The sequence below is a fragment of the Lepisosteus platostomus genome, chromosome 16, assembly GCF_059453375.1.
Source record: "Lepisosteus platostomus isolate fLepPlt1 chromosome 16, fLepPlt1.hap1, whole genome shotgun sequence".
In the NCBI taxonomy this organism is placed as follows: Eukaryota; Metazoa; Chordata; class Actinopteri; order Semionotiformes; family Lepisosteidae; genus Lepisosteus; species Lepisosteus platostomus.
Window position 1 is genome coordinate 6,436,351 of NC_142626.1, and position 14,986 is coordinate 6,451,336.

General features: G+C 38.6%; 2 protein-coding genes and 1 pseudogene across 28 annotated transcripts in view; 1 reads left to right on the forward strand and 2 right to left on the reverse strand.

The window, feature by feature from the left end:
- LOC148646775 (latent-transforming growth factor beta-binding protein 3-like) overlaps positions 1–6,066 on the reverse strand; it is a 59,750-nt pseudogene extending 53,684 nt beyond the window's left edge. The window contains exon 1 of the transcript XR_015927787.1: positions 6,033–6,066. The product of XR_015927787.1 is annotated as a latent-transforming growth factor beta-binding protein 3-like (transcript). The remainder of the gene's footprint in view (positions 1–6,032) is intronic.
- The window catches only part of LOC148646745 (NACHT, LRR and PYD domains-containing protein 3-like), a 2,700,574-nt gene that overhangs the window by 1,976,875 nt on the left and 708,713 nt on the right, over positions 1–14,986 (reverse strand). The window lies entirely within an intron of this gene.
- LOC148646773 (NACHT, LRR and PYD domains-containing protein 3-like) overlaps positions 1–14,986 on the forward strand; it is a 305,400-nt gene that overhangs the window by 122,985 nt on the left and 167,429 nt on the right. For 21 of the 26 annotated variants that reach the window (XM_088608552.1, XM_088608544.1, XM_088608551.1 and 18 more), the window contains exons 2-3: positions 6,047–6,172; positions 12,545–12,658. The exons of 4 other annotated variants lie outside the window; for them this stretch is intronic. In XM_088608552.1, the coding sequence (XP_088464678.1) occupies positions 6,090–6,172; positions 12,545–12,658 (197 nt within the window). In that variant the 5' untranslated portion in view covers positions 6,047–6,089. The remainder of the gene's footprint in view (positions 1–6,046; positions 6,173–12,544; positions 12,659–14,986) is intronic. One more of the 26 variants, XM_088608545.1, reaches the window with a different exon arrangement.

Consider the following 14,986-nt stretch of genomic DNA (forward strand, 5'->3'; position numbering starts at 1 on the left):
TTTCTCTGAAAGCATTTTCTTCGCAGTTTAACCGATCTTGTTACAGCATGTTACAGTTTACTATTATTAACCATATTAATTTTAAGTGCTTAATGTAAAATCTTGTAAAAATATATTTTCATTGTTCAAATATACATTAAGTCTAACTATCATATAATAAGTTAAATACAAAACTAAAGAAAAAATAGGGTTAAATATAATTCAAAATATTTTGCTAACAATGTTAACTGTTTATGAATAATAAAATGTATTAACTAAGGAGTAGGATGGCACAGTTGTTAGTATGTTTTTTGTTTTGTTTCTTTTTCATAAATACAACAGTAGTACCTGATGTCTCAGTGGCTTTCAAAATTAAATTATTAAAGATAACTAAGATATCCATCCATTATATTCCATAATATCCATGAAATATATGGCGCTGAAATACAGTATGTGTGATGCATAAAAGACACCAAGGGATTGGGTGAGCTCCCATAACAAAAAAAAAACTGCGAACCTGCACTACAGCGACCATAGTACAGTATGGAGACCAAGGCGTTTTACGGGAAGAGACGGGGTGCTTCTGCCGCCCCAGCTTCCAATGAGCGAAGAGTAAGCAAATACAGCAGACTTCATCTGAAATACGCGATTAAGGCGCATATTACAAGGTATTATTGCCGTTTTGAATTTTAAATTCAATTATAATTATTTCTTCGTAGCCTGTTCTTCAAGAAAACACCGCACGGGCGAAACGATCTACCACCAGGACAGTAAAAAAGAAAGCGGTAAGACGGAAAAAAAGAAAAGTTTATTTTGACTTCTGTTCCGCGACTGATGAATACTACTGTGTGACTTTATTTCTTACATGAATTATGTTATTTTGCCACAGGCCGTGGGTCTCTGCTCTCCTGTAGAAACAGCACCTGTATGGAGACATTTCGGCAGCAGCGGGTGCATTACGATGCATTACTGGGGAGGATTGGGAGGCTAGAGTTCCAGCAGTCAAACAGTTGAGCAGCTGTCTCCCGATAAGTGCCTCTCCCCGCCGCGCAGGCTGCAATGCCTGGCGGAAGCTCTGCCCCCCGCAGAGCACACACCGCCTCAGGACACTCCATCCCGGCCTCTCAGTTCACCACCGCGCAGGAATCTGTTGATGCTGTCCCCGCCGGCTATCTCCCCCCAGGAAGCACAGCGGAATTCACAGATGCCAGTGGGACGAATAATTCTCCCAGATGTCCAACTGCTACCCATCACCCAGGAGATAGAGGGGGGGTTGTACTTGCAGTGCATCGGCATAGACGGGAAAGCAAGAGCCGACCGCTACGCCGCCCTCGTGTTTCGAAATCTTGTGACTTTTGAAATTTACTGGGGGTGGACCACGTCTGTAAATTTCGATGGGTCCAGAGGCAAAAGTGCCTTGCCTTGCAATCTCCGGGAAACCATTAGTACGATGGTGAATCGGAGATTCTCGACCCTTGCTGCGTACGACCGGAAAAGAATTTGTGATCGGATCAACGAAATGCTTCGTAGGAGGAGGCGGTCTTTTCCTCTTGTCTAACAGTCTGTCCACAAACAAAACATTCCTGTTAGACAAGAGGAATTGAAAAAAAACAATTTTGTCAATGAAAACCGGTGTGTGTGTCTCTCCCTGCTGGATGTCCCTCTCACAAACTGCTGAATGAATAAAATAATTTTATTGAAAACGAGTTTGCGATTGTCTGGTCTTTAAATTCTTGAGATACGTGATTCCATATTATATTCCCTTTTAATCAAATTCTAAAAGTATGCTTGTTGACTCCGGTATCGCGTTAGTTAAAGACTTCGATGCTTAAAATGTTTAGGGAGAAATGGAATACTGGTGTGTATGTTTTCTTTAAAGTACCGAGACCAGCCATATACTGTATGTTTAAGTTCCAAAATTAATATCGTTTATGGGCTTCACACGCGTTGCAGTATGCTGAGGCACTAAGTAAAAGAAGATGCTTCGTATTGCTTGACTAATTTTAAAAACTAAGTTATAAATGCAGACGCTCCCTCGGTGCGCTGCTCTGGTGCGTCGGCTCCTACACAGTGCCTGTCTGCCGTAAGCGTTACTATATATTAAATACTAAATACTAAAGCCAATACTGGCTCAATGGGCTTTGACGTGCTAATGCGTTGGTTTAACAGTCCGGGTGTGGCAGGCTTCCAATGTCAACTCAACTCGATTGGAAGACAATGAACGTATTTTAGCCCTAAATGAATTAATAGCAAACATGGTTTACATAAAACACATTTTTCCAAGAAAGTTTATAATAATACGATCTATAATTGAAATCTGAGCCTACTTTAAAAATAAAGGAAAAGCATTTTCAGAGAGCAATCACGCTGTGTTTATGTAGAAAAAGCGATTAGGTTTATGAGCAATCTAATTACCTATTCGCTTAAAATGCTATATAAAATAAAGTTTATTTAGAGATGAATGATCAGTGTCGCAGTTTAAATAATGTGAGTCAGGAAACTAACACAGTGCCACCGGATTTAATAACGCAATAAAAACGCTATAAAATAATGTGACACAGTACAGCACAGTACAATAATACTGACCATGACTTTAGAAGCATAAATTACCTTACACTCAATTTAAACACAAGCTGTCTTTCTGTATGAACCTCTAAGCTGGTTCATACAGAAAATGTAGAAATGCATTAGCCTGATTGTGATTAAAAAACACATAATTGAACACGCGTTTGCGATTTAAATCAGAACACGATTTAAATCAATATAAATGTTTATATTGTAACGCATACTGTCCAGCCTCCATTTCTCTATAAAAATTTACTGTTGCACACACACACAAAATAGAAGCAGGAACCGCTGTCGGAAGGGAAGATATGTTCAAAATATCGCAAATATCGATCATGTTGCGATATTTTGAAATATAAAAGTCAATTGATTGTCCATAATATCTCTATTCTATTTTTTTGAAGAAATGTTTGTTAAAAGAAAAGTCCAGCACCAGCTGGGTTCAAACACACAACCTGCTAGTTGGTAGTCATGCACCTAGACCAGTAGGCTACAAGACAGCTCGCATGATCAGGTAGGCGAAACAGCCCTACACAGCCCTGTCGCAGTACACGGATATAATCATACCGTTATTAAATTTTTTTGATACGCGATTCCATATTATATTCCCTTTTAATCAAATTCTAAAAGTATGCTTGTTGACTCCGGTATCACGTTAGTTAAGGACTTCGAAGCTTACAATGTTTAGGGAGAAATGGAATACCGGTGTGTATTTTTCCTTGTGATATTTTAAGCTCTAGTTGAATGATAGGTGTCGCATTTTAAATCATTTTCGTAGCTAGAAATTATGAAACGCCCTGTTAAAAGCAAGGAAGTTTTTATGCCCGTTGAAGTAAAACAAAATGCCTGACAAAGTATGGCTTGGACAGATTCCAAGTGCTTGTACAAATGTGCTAAAGAAATTATACTTTGAGTATACAGCTTGTCCAAAGTCATCCATTATTAATACTATTAGTAATATCTTCAGTAAAGGCTTTGATGCATAAATATTTCTGATAAAGGTAGGTTGTGTACTTTTGTCCAACTGAGCAATCTTGCTTTCATAAAATATACCAACATTTTAATGACTGATGATTAACATGCTGTAATACACAGTTCAAAATGAAAGGCTCAAATGCCGTATATGAGAGGTTAAGCTCCCCCTGGCGGTTTTACAAGGCGACGCCGGATAGTTAGTCACGTGACACACGTGAACTGCGTGATACCGCGTGATACCGCGACACGCCCACCGGGGTATGCCGCGAAATACCTCATCCATTTTGAATGGCTGCATCTGTATTCCCTATTCATCAAATTCTAAAAAGTATGCGTTTTTTTATTGTGATAACGAGTATTTGCAGAAAAGGTTAAAACATTATAATTTTTTACAAAGTATATACACTTAATATAGTCAGAAGGAGCACGTAAAAATGTTTCCAAAATAACAACAGTATGTAACCAAATTAAAGACTTTGATGCTTAAAATGTTTAGGAAGAAAGTGGAATACTGGTGTATATTTTTTATTTAAACTACCAATACCAGCCATATACAGTTTACATACTATGTTTATGTTCCTAAAATTAATGGCGTTTATGAGCAATCTCTGGGAAACCATTTTAGGCATGGTGAATCGGAGATTCTCTAAACTTACTTTGTATGATTGGAAACGAATACGTGATCAGATCAACGAAATGCTGTGGTGTTACTTTTTGTCAATGAAAAAATAAAGTATTTTCGTGTCGCAACAGTTAAACTGATGCAGACGGTTACAAAGAAAGTGGACCAGGGTAATACTTTGAGCTTACAGCATGTCCAAGGTCATTCTTTATTAATACTATTAGTAATATCTTCTGTAAAGCTTTGATGCTTAAAATATCTCTGCATAATTAAAATATTTATAATGAAGGTAGAAGGTTGTGTACTTTTGTCCAACTGAGCAATCTTGCTTTTATAAATTATACCGACTTTTTAATGTTTAATGTTTAACATGCTGTAATACACAGTTTGAAATTATTAAAAATTATTAAAAGTATACAACTTAAATTTTTAATTGGAAAAAGATTGTCCCTCAGCAGTGACGGGGATTTTCTGGCAACAGCTCAAATGCTGTTCATGAGACGTTAAGCTTTATTAGCTCCACCTAGCGGTTTTACAAGGTGATTCCAGATACTATTATCATAACTTTGGTGTGATGTGGTATGACACGTTAAGACGCGTGGTGACATGCCACACCTGCCGCGTTTTAAAGCAGTGTACTGCACATTTTGAATGGCTGGATCTATAGTCAGAGTGAGGACTGTTTCACCTCTCTTATGTACTGTTACAGCGCTGTCAAGGTCTACTTTCTGAAAACAAATCCTAGTCTGCAGCCAAGTGCTCTGAAGTCACATGGAGCTGCTGAGACGGACTCACAGTGTGTTCAGGTTTAAAATGGAGGAGAGTAGAAGCGCTGGTTGTGGTGGATAAGATTGCATCAGTGTTTTTATACATAGAGAGCATTTTCTTCAGTGCCTTGTAAAAGTACTGAGAACCTTTAAGTTTCTAAATGTTGTTGTTTTAATGCTTGTTGATCAAAATACTATGAAGTAACGATATTTACTATGTACAGTGCCTATAAAAAGTATTTATCCTCCTTGGACTTTTTCACATTTTATTGTGCTACAGCGTGGAACCATGATGTATTTAACTGAGTTTTTTTGCCCCTCATCAACACCAAGTACTCTATAATGTCAAAGTGAAAAACAATCCAGACATTTTACTAAATTAATTAAAAATAAAAAAACAGAAAACAATTGAATTCATACATATTCACCTTTGGCAGCAATTACAGCTGTCAGTCTCTTCGGGTAAGTCTCTATCAGCGTTGCACATGCTGACATTGGAATTGCCCATTCTTCTTGGCAAAATTGCTCAAGCTCCATCAAGTTGGAGGGGTTCCGTTTGTGAACAGCAATTTTTAAGTCATTCCACAGATGCTCAATTGAATTGAGGCATTGGCTTTGACTGGGACACTGCAGTACAGTGTGTGAGAGAGTGTCAGTGTCGTTATTGTGCAGTAACGGACAGAGTTTGAGCAGAGAGGGATTCAGCCTGTTTTAAAGTCATTTTATACTTACGAACAGGATTTATACTATATATATATATATTTGGATTTCCTGTTTATTGAGGGATATTGAACTTTGCCTCTTGTTTATCTGTTTTGGTGGACACGAATTGAAAGGGAAATCCTATAAGTAACAATCTACAGAACAGGGACAGAAGTGCATTGACAGATAGGGACATAGATAAGTGAACTTTTGTGTTTTTCTTTACTCATGATAAGTTATTGTAATTATAATTATTGTTTTGTTATTGTAAATAAATTTGTAACTATAAAAAACACTGACTGATTTTATATTTTCAATGTATTTTGTCAATGTAATAATGTGCAGTAGTGTGTGAGAGTGTGTGTCAGTGCTGTTAATGTGTTGTACAGTGTGTGTTAGTGTTGTTAATGTGAGTGTCTCACTTGTGTGTTTGCAGGTTTTGCTGGTCAGATTCATGTCCTTGAGTCCCTCTGCTGACCATGAGCAGGAGAACAGCTTTTGAAATGAGTCTCTCTGGGGAGCCTGAGGCTGAAGATGGAGCGATGGGCCCTGAAATTAAGAGGTAAGAGGATATCCTTGTGTTTGAAGACATGAATGACTCTGACACTGAATCTGTCTGGCTACAAGGCTATATGGATGTGTCTGTGTTACTGTAGATGTTTCTGCTGTCTTGTGTCTGTTGTCAGAGTTATGTGACTGTAGTGGCTGAGGTTTCATGGCTCAGCTGTCTTGGGTCTAGTGCTCAAGTTTGTTGTCACAGGCTGTCAGGACATGCATTTTCAGTGTCCAATCCCAGGGGGATGCATGTAGTGGGAATATCACTATGACTGGGTGGCTACCTTAGTTTGAGGTAACTAAAAATATATAGCACACTCTGAACTTCAGACTATAGATTAAGAAAAACAGACACTAAGGATACAGTTTTTGAGCATCTTTTCCTTTCTCTGGGTGCTCTGCTTAAGTACATTCTTAGCAGTTCATTTATGTATAGATGAGCTAAACCTGCCTAGTCAGCTAGACAAGATAACATTTGTAAGTGTTTCAGGTGGGTAGCTGTGTCAGCATGGGTAGGCTGCAAAGGAACAAGTAATAGGCTTATTCCATGCTGAAAAAAAGAAGAAAGAAAACACAATGTTTCGGCTGTGGAGCCTTCTTCAGGTGTTGTTTTCAAAACACTACAGTACTTTTTCACGGTTATCTTAATGGTTTCTTCAAACTGTGTATGTTGGCAATTATCTTCCTCTACCAGTCATTAAGATTTAATAGTACTTTTCATCACTCAGCATATACAGAGGGAGTGGAGCAGTGGCTCTGTGGCTAAGGATCTTTACCTGTGGCTGGAGGGTTGCCGGTTCAAATCCCACATCTGACAGAGGAATCCTAATCCAGTGGGTCCCTGAGCAGGCTCTTTATCCCAGCTGCTCCAGGGGTGCCATATAAATGGTTGACCCTGTGCTCTGACCCCCATCTTCTCTCCCTGTCTGTGTGTCTCATGGAGAGCAAGCTAAGGTATCTGAAAAACACATTCCTAATGCAAGAAATTGTATATGGGAAATAAAGTGATCTTATCTTATCTTATACAGTCAACCACCAGATCTCCACAGCCGTCTTGTCCACCATTCACTTAACCATCATCTCATACCACTGACCACCTGATCTCCATAACTAACTAATAACTGGGTAGCAAAGCTGATTACTGGCTTTAAATCACAAAGCCTCAACATCACACAGACTCACAGCTCTGCAGATCCACACAGGGTTCTCTCTTCACTGTCTCACACAGACATCAGCCATTCCCTCTTCTGCTTATCTTCTAGGTTTTTTCTTATCAGAAAGCTTCACCTTCCTGATTTAAACCATTACCTGCTTTAACTGGTCAGGTGACTGAGTGCAGCAGGAAATTCTTCAGTTATGCATTCCTTGCAAATCATTCACTGTGTGCAATGATAATAAGCCCTGATTCAGCAGGGACATGAAAACCCTGTTAGAAATGAAAAGCAGAGCTTTCAAAGAGGGGGATGTTGCTGATTTTAAGCCCCCAGGTGTAGTAAAGAGGGCCAAATCTCAATATAAAAACAAACTTGAAAATAAACTAAGTACCAGTGTTGTGCCAGAAAAAAACGGCATCAGCTGAGCGTTTGTGTGTTGAAAGTCGTCTTTATTTCAAATGCATATGGAAGTCTTGCTTGTGGTACAAGACTTCAAAACCAACGTTTACAGAGTTTCTTTGTGTAGTGGAACAAACAATACAAGATACAGCCTCACATAATTCTCTGCTTGCATTGTGGGTATATATGGTCATTCTAGAAAGTTGACCATTACATATATATCCTTTACTGCCGGCTTGCGTGACAAGCAGCCCCTTCTGCTGAATTGACCCTTTGTTCCAGGAGAGGTCATTCGGTCATTTCCCCGAGAACTATGTCAGCTGAGCATAAAGACATCATGTGGCTATGTTATCTTTTGAGACCAGATATCCTGAGACTGCTTTAGTAAAATATAAGTAAAAAGATATATAGCTGACAAGATATAATACGAACTTATACATTTTACAGGTTTCAATCACAGACCATGTGACATGGGACTCAGTAAACTAACACACAGCGCCACTGGATTTGATAATACCTAACCAAAATCCGCAATATGGAAACAGAACCTGTGTAATTGTTGATAGATGATGTACTCGTAACATTTTTTCAAGACTAACTACAACATTTAAAAAATGACTTGTATGTACTTGATATCTCTAATCAATCCACGAGTCCCAGCACAAAACGAAACTAAAACGCATACCGTTTCGCGCTTCTTATTAGTTGCTCAAAAGTAATTTGACCGTATGAAATGCACAATATAAACCTAGAAACATATACGTGAGCAGTACTTAAGCACTGTAGTATCGGTGTTAAGACTACCTCTCAAATACTGTAAATCAAGTTAAAAATATCTCAAGACCGATTCTGGTCGTAATGAAACCATGTTTCGTGTATGTTTTCTTTTTCATCTTGAAATAACTCATTTCTAAATACCTTTTTCACTGTTAACATCTTGCAGCAACTTTGCGACAAAATATACACTCTGACAGTTCATCCTGCTACCAACATTAAATAAAACAAATCTTAAGATTTCTATATTTATGTCTTTATTTAGTGGTTTCATTAGTGACAAAGGCTAAACTTTCTTGGAAAAATGTATTTTATGTGTTGCGGAAAAAACTGACTTGCTTTAACAAAATATGTTTACAAATCCTTTCACCTGGCATTTTCGTAGTTAGAAATTATGGAACGCTCTGTTAAAAGCAAGGGAGTTTTTATGTCCGTTGCAGTTCTTTTGCAACATGAATATAATTATATCGTTATTAATTTCTTGAGATACGCGATTCCATATTATATTCCCTTTTAATCAAATTCTAAAAGTATGCTTGTTGACTCCGGTATCACGTTAGTTAAAGACTTCAAAGCTTACAATGTTTAGGGAGAAATGGAATACTGGTGTGTATTTTTTTCTTTAAAGTACCGAGACCAGCCATATACTGTATGTTTATGTTAAGATTTCCCTTCAGTGGTAAAATTAGATATGAATATTCAGTACTTAAACGGGCACAGTTAAGACATTAAATATACATATACATATTGTATACAGTACAGTTTGCATACGGTAATATGTTTATGTTACGCGATTAAAAAATAAATAAATAAAGCTGAAAGGTCCAGCACCAGCTGGATTCAAACACACAACCTGCCAGTTGGTAGTCACGCACCTAGACCAGTAGGCTACAAGACAGCTCACATGAACAGGCAGGCGAAACAGCCCTACACAGCCCTGCCGCAGTACACGGATATAATCATACCGTTATTAAATTCTTGAGATACGCGATTCCATATTATATTCCCTTTTAATCAAATTCTAAAAGTATGCTTGTTGACTCCGGTATCACGTTAGTTAAAGACTTCGAAGCTTACAAAGTTTAGGGAGAAATGGAATACTGGTGTGTATTTTTTTCTTTAAAGTACCAAGACCAGCTATATACTGTATGTTTACATTCCAAAATTAATATTGTTTATGGCCTTCACACGCGTTACAGTATGCTCCTATTCTTTTTATGCTCAGCTACTAAGATTTCCCTTCAGTGGTAAAATTCAATATCTACAACGGGCACAGTAAAGACGTTTACAGTAAGTCTTTCTATGACAGACCAACGGACCACGAGTGCCCCTGTCGGTCAACCAATCACGCACCGCGGTACCCCGTGTCATCTTACCTGCAGTACGTGTCTGTACCGCTCACTTTGAATGGCTGCATCTGTATTTGTATTGTATGTTTTTAATAGTATGAGTTCACCAAACCAGATTTTATGCAACTAGTTGTTATGGCAATAAAATATTGAACTTGAAATTTGTGGGGAATGTAGTTCAGGCCAGAACTGCTATCTTGCCTGAACCTGCCATCTTCATCGATTCTATGTTCAAGACATCAGTGCCTCTTCACCTCAAGATGTACAAGATCCATCCACCTGCTCGTTATCTATATTCAAAGCTGGCCGGAAACACAGAATGTTAGGTTATATAATTAAAAGCAAGGAATTTATTGAAAGACATTTTGCTAAAATTGTATAAACCACCAGTAAGGCCTTATTTAAAATTGTATATAATTTTGTTTCAATATGGACACTGTGTATAATTGTGCTTAAGTTGAGATCATTGTATATTTTGAGCTGCTTGAGATTTAGTCCAGAGATGAGGACCAAGATACAACTCTGGGCTCAAATGATTATGTAATATTGAAGGTTAAAAGAACCAAACATTTCTAATCTTATAAGAGTGGCTAAGAGGAGTCTGATTCAAGATTATAGAATCCTAAAGACGCTGACACACTCAAGCCAGTGAGCTAAATCACTGTCAACAGTGATGCACAATACTACCTGCACAGCCACACCTGGAAATCACATAGGCAGCAAGAGACAGACACTTAAACACTGAACAAGAGTGTCTGAATGGACACACATGGCCACTGTACTTCAGCTTAGTGTCCAGTGGGGAGAGAGGAAGTTAATGGACAGAGTGTTTTAGAGTCCAAACCAGAAATTTGAGCCCAGAGAGAAGGAGTTAAAAAGCCCTGCGAAGATATACACTGTGAAGGACATGTGTTGAAACTACAGAGAAGTGCATTTCAAACTGAGAACAGGAGGCCCTTCTTTGCACAAAAGGTTGGTAGAGTCAGGAACAAGCAGCCTAGCCATGTGGGTGATACTGACACACTGGTGTCTTTCAGGAAAAACACAGCCAGAGATCCTTGGATCAGTTGGTTACTAACTACCAAACTGTCCAGAAAGGCTCAATGGCATCCATTAATGACTGTGGTTTAGCTGTCTGAATCTGGAACACTACTTGAATTACTGGATTTTAAATGATCACATTCTGGTTATACTGAATTCCTGTTGGTTTTACAAGATCTATGATTTAAATTGGACTATAGAAGGATTTAATATGTGATTTAATTGAATATATGATCTGAACTTGTGAAGGACCAGAGTAATAAGGGATGAGTAGATCCCAGGTAAAATGTATTACTGATTCATCACGCAGACCTTCAATATCACCAACAACATGATCAATGTGTGACTTCAGCTGAGCAGCTCTGACTCTGCAGTAGAAAAGTTCAGGCTCCAGAGCTGCTCCAGTCTGGAAACCAGCAGAAACACACCGGCGTTCAGGCTCATGTTCTCACACTGGGACTGTGTGCTGCCCCCTATAGGCTCTTTCCTTTAGGCCATGAAGAGGGAAAGGGGCTGTGAGGTCTGGAGGTGAAGTGGGAGAACAGCTCTAATACCAGCACAGCCACTACTGAACATCAGAGACAGGAATACTGAACAAGAGTGTCCAAATGGACAGGAATGGTCACTGTACTTCAGCCTATTGTCCAGTTGGGGAGAAGGAAAGTTAATGGAAGGACAGTTTTAGAATCCAAACCAGAATTCAGAACCTAGAGACAGGCAGCTCAGCAGAGCCAGATTTAATAATTCTACAGGATGGATGGTAGGATTAATAGAGACAGAATCCACTGTCTCACCAGCAATTCTCAAAATTAAAAATCAGAAGCAAATGGTTATGTACTCCTTTTTGTGTCAAAAAGTTATTCATTTTACAAAAGAGTATTCATTCCAGTTTCTATATTTTGTTTTCCACTGAAAGTCATCAGATCAGATAAAGCAGCAGTCATTTAAAATGTTGTACAATTTGTTTGAATTTAGTCACTGTGTACTGTAGGTTTCAAGCAGTCACAGAGCAGTCCAGTGCAGGTTTGAGATGAGTTTAATTGTAACAGAAATTGCCATTTCCAGAGAACACTGAAGGAGACACACACAAGATGTATTTCCCACAGTGCCCCAAATTGCAACAGTTTTATGAAGGTTTTTATAGCCACGTTATTACCATGAATGGGATTTAAGTGTCCGCATTCTACTTATGGTCCAGTGGCTATTCTTGTTCATGTTGTCCTGCCTTCTAGCTATTTCTGTGGTTTCACGTACAACAGCAAATGTCTGTTCTAAAATTCTCTAAAGCCGGGTCAGGAGACCAGGTCAATGATCCCAGGCCAGAGCCAGATATGTATGTGACTTCAGCTCAGCAGCTCTGCCTCTCCAGTAGAAAAGTGACTCCAGGCTCTCTGAGCTGCTCCATTTAAAAAAAACAGCAGAAACACCCTGGAGTTCAGGCTCATGTTCACACACTGGGAAAGTGTGCTGCCCCCTATAGGCTGTTTCCTTCAGGCCATGAAGAGGGAAAGGGGCATTGAGGGCTGTGCAGCAGAGAGACACATATTAATCTTGCAGAATGGAATAAGCTTCTTATGTAAACCGTTCCGTGCCAAAACAATCTCTCCATTTTGCAAAGGGCTACTCATTCCACTTTCTGTATTCTGTCTGTGCTGTTCACAGGGTCAAGCTGGAGAGACCACAGTCATCAGTGCCCAGCTGTTTGTCCATGAAGAGTGACTGGTCAATGAATCCACCAATAGAGTTCAGAGGTGGAGGCTTTGCCTCTGACCCAAGGTGAGGTCACTATTGTCTATTGAGTGTATCTGTCTGTTGGTCATGAGATAAGATTGTGTGAACTGGATCACGTCTCACTTTCAATACTTTTATTTTCTGTGAAAAGTTAAGATGAATAAAGACTAGATTGCTGAAAACAAAAACACATTTCTGCAACTAGTATTTTCTGCTGACTAAAGGATGAAAGACTGTGTATCCACTCCAGACACGATCACGGAAACACAGGGGAAGGAGCAGTGAGCTGTAATTGATCATGGGAGTGATGAGCAGCAGAATATAGAACATGAATTTCTCAAAACGGATCAAACAGTAGAGTGGGGGAGAGGAGCTCCAATGGACACTTTGTCATTTACACAAAAATGTGATCCTTGTTTTATGGAGTTGAGCTCCATGTTCGTTGTCTAGGCAGCAGATTGATGACATCTTGATGATGATGGTGGATTTGGCATCTGTAATTATTATTGTCAATAGGGGTGTGTCCATTATTCTGATATAGTAGTTATGGATTTAGAAAGTCCAGCCCCTCGTCCTCACAGTGGATCCTGGTCAGTGCAGTCTGAGTCAACAGGGTGGCGTGCACTAGGAGACAGACACTGGTAGAAGTAGAAAAACACTTGATTCCTGCGTAACATAGAACAATATAATTTGTTGTTAGACGATTTGGGAAAACAAAAAAGACACACAGAATGTGAGGATACAGTATACAGATGCAGCCATTCAAAATGCGCGGTAAAAACCTGCGGTACAGTAACCTACCCACAAGCCACTGCGGGGCACCGGAGGGCACCGCAGGGCAAGTGATTGGCTGGCCAAAATGACAGACAGGGGCACTCGTGGTGCATTGGTTGGTAGTGCAAAGATTTAATCATTTAATGTCTTTACTGTGCACATTTTAATCCGCTTAGTTTTGAATATTTATATGGATTTTACCACTAAAGGGAAATTTTAGTAGCTGAGCATAAAAAGAAGAGGAGCATAACGCATCTGAAGGTCATAAACGATAATAATTTAGGAACATAAACATTACTGTATGTATGTAAACTGTACTGTGTATGGCTGGTCTTGGTAGTTTAAAGAAAAAATACACACCAGTCTTCCATTTCTCCCTAAACATTTTAAGCATGAAAGTTTTATGAAACGGTACCCAAATATGCGATTGCTGTATAGAATGAATTTTAATTTAAAAAAATTATTTAACACGAACATTAAGCTGTTTACATCTTCCGCCTGAGAACAGTCACCCGTTGCTACCCAACGCAGAAACACAGCCACTAACTAGCAAAGAGAGGACATTAGCTACCCAATATGATAAAGAAATGAATGATTATTTTGTTTATTTCTTTTGCACATTTATTTGAACATTTCCATCGATTGTACAAGCATTTGGAAACTGTCCAATCCCTAGTTCATCAGGCATTTTCTTTTACGCTGCGGGCATTCTCCCGGTCTGTGTTTTCTAGGATATAATGCCAGCGCTTTTTTGTTAAATTTGTGTTTCCAATAACGCCATAGCAAACTCTTGTTTTTATGTCCACTATAACAGATCTCCTTTGCTTTTAACCGAGCATTTAATAATTTCCTAAAATGAAAATGATTTACTTTATTTCCCTCACGGGATCAATAAAAGTATCTATCATCTGTCTAAACTATGGGACAGAATTCTGGGGTCTCCCCATACCAGAGATTATGGTAGGGCTTCAGAATGGTGATTGGCTGACACCATCTGACACCCCTCTGATTGGAGAAAAAAGACGTGCTGGTTTGCTATACATACTGTACCAGGAAGAGGATTTCTTTCTATTCAAAACGTGTATTTTAAAAGTTTAAGAAGTAAAAACCTTACAGCGTACACAGATTTCTAAACTGATCAGGATCGTTATCTTTGTCTTATGCATAATAATGTTCACCGCTCTGTCCAGCAAATTAATAATAAACTTTATTTTATATAGCGTTTTAAACGAATAAGTAATTAGATTGCTCATAAACCTAATCACTTGCTTTTTCTTTTTATTTAGGCTCAGATTTCAACTATAGATCGTATTATTAATAACCATAATAACAACCAACCAACAAAAACAACCATATAAACATAATACCAACCAAAAACATAGATAACAACCACAATACAAAATCAAATAATCAAACCATTTTACTCTTGCAAAGTCCTTCAATTATCATAATCCCGCCCCTTATGCAAAACCAAACCTTCCTCCCATCCCAGTTTATCCTGTTTATCATAAACAAAATCCACCTCAATTTTCAACATAAAGCATTAGCATTACACAAAATCAATACCTCAACACTCCATACTCAACAACGATAATTCAC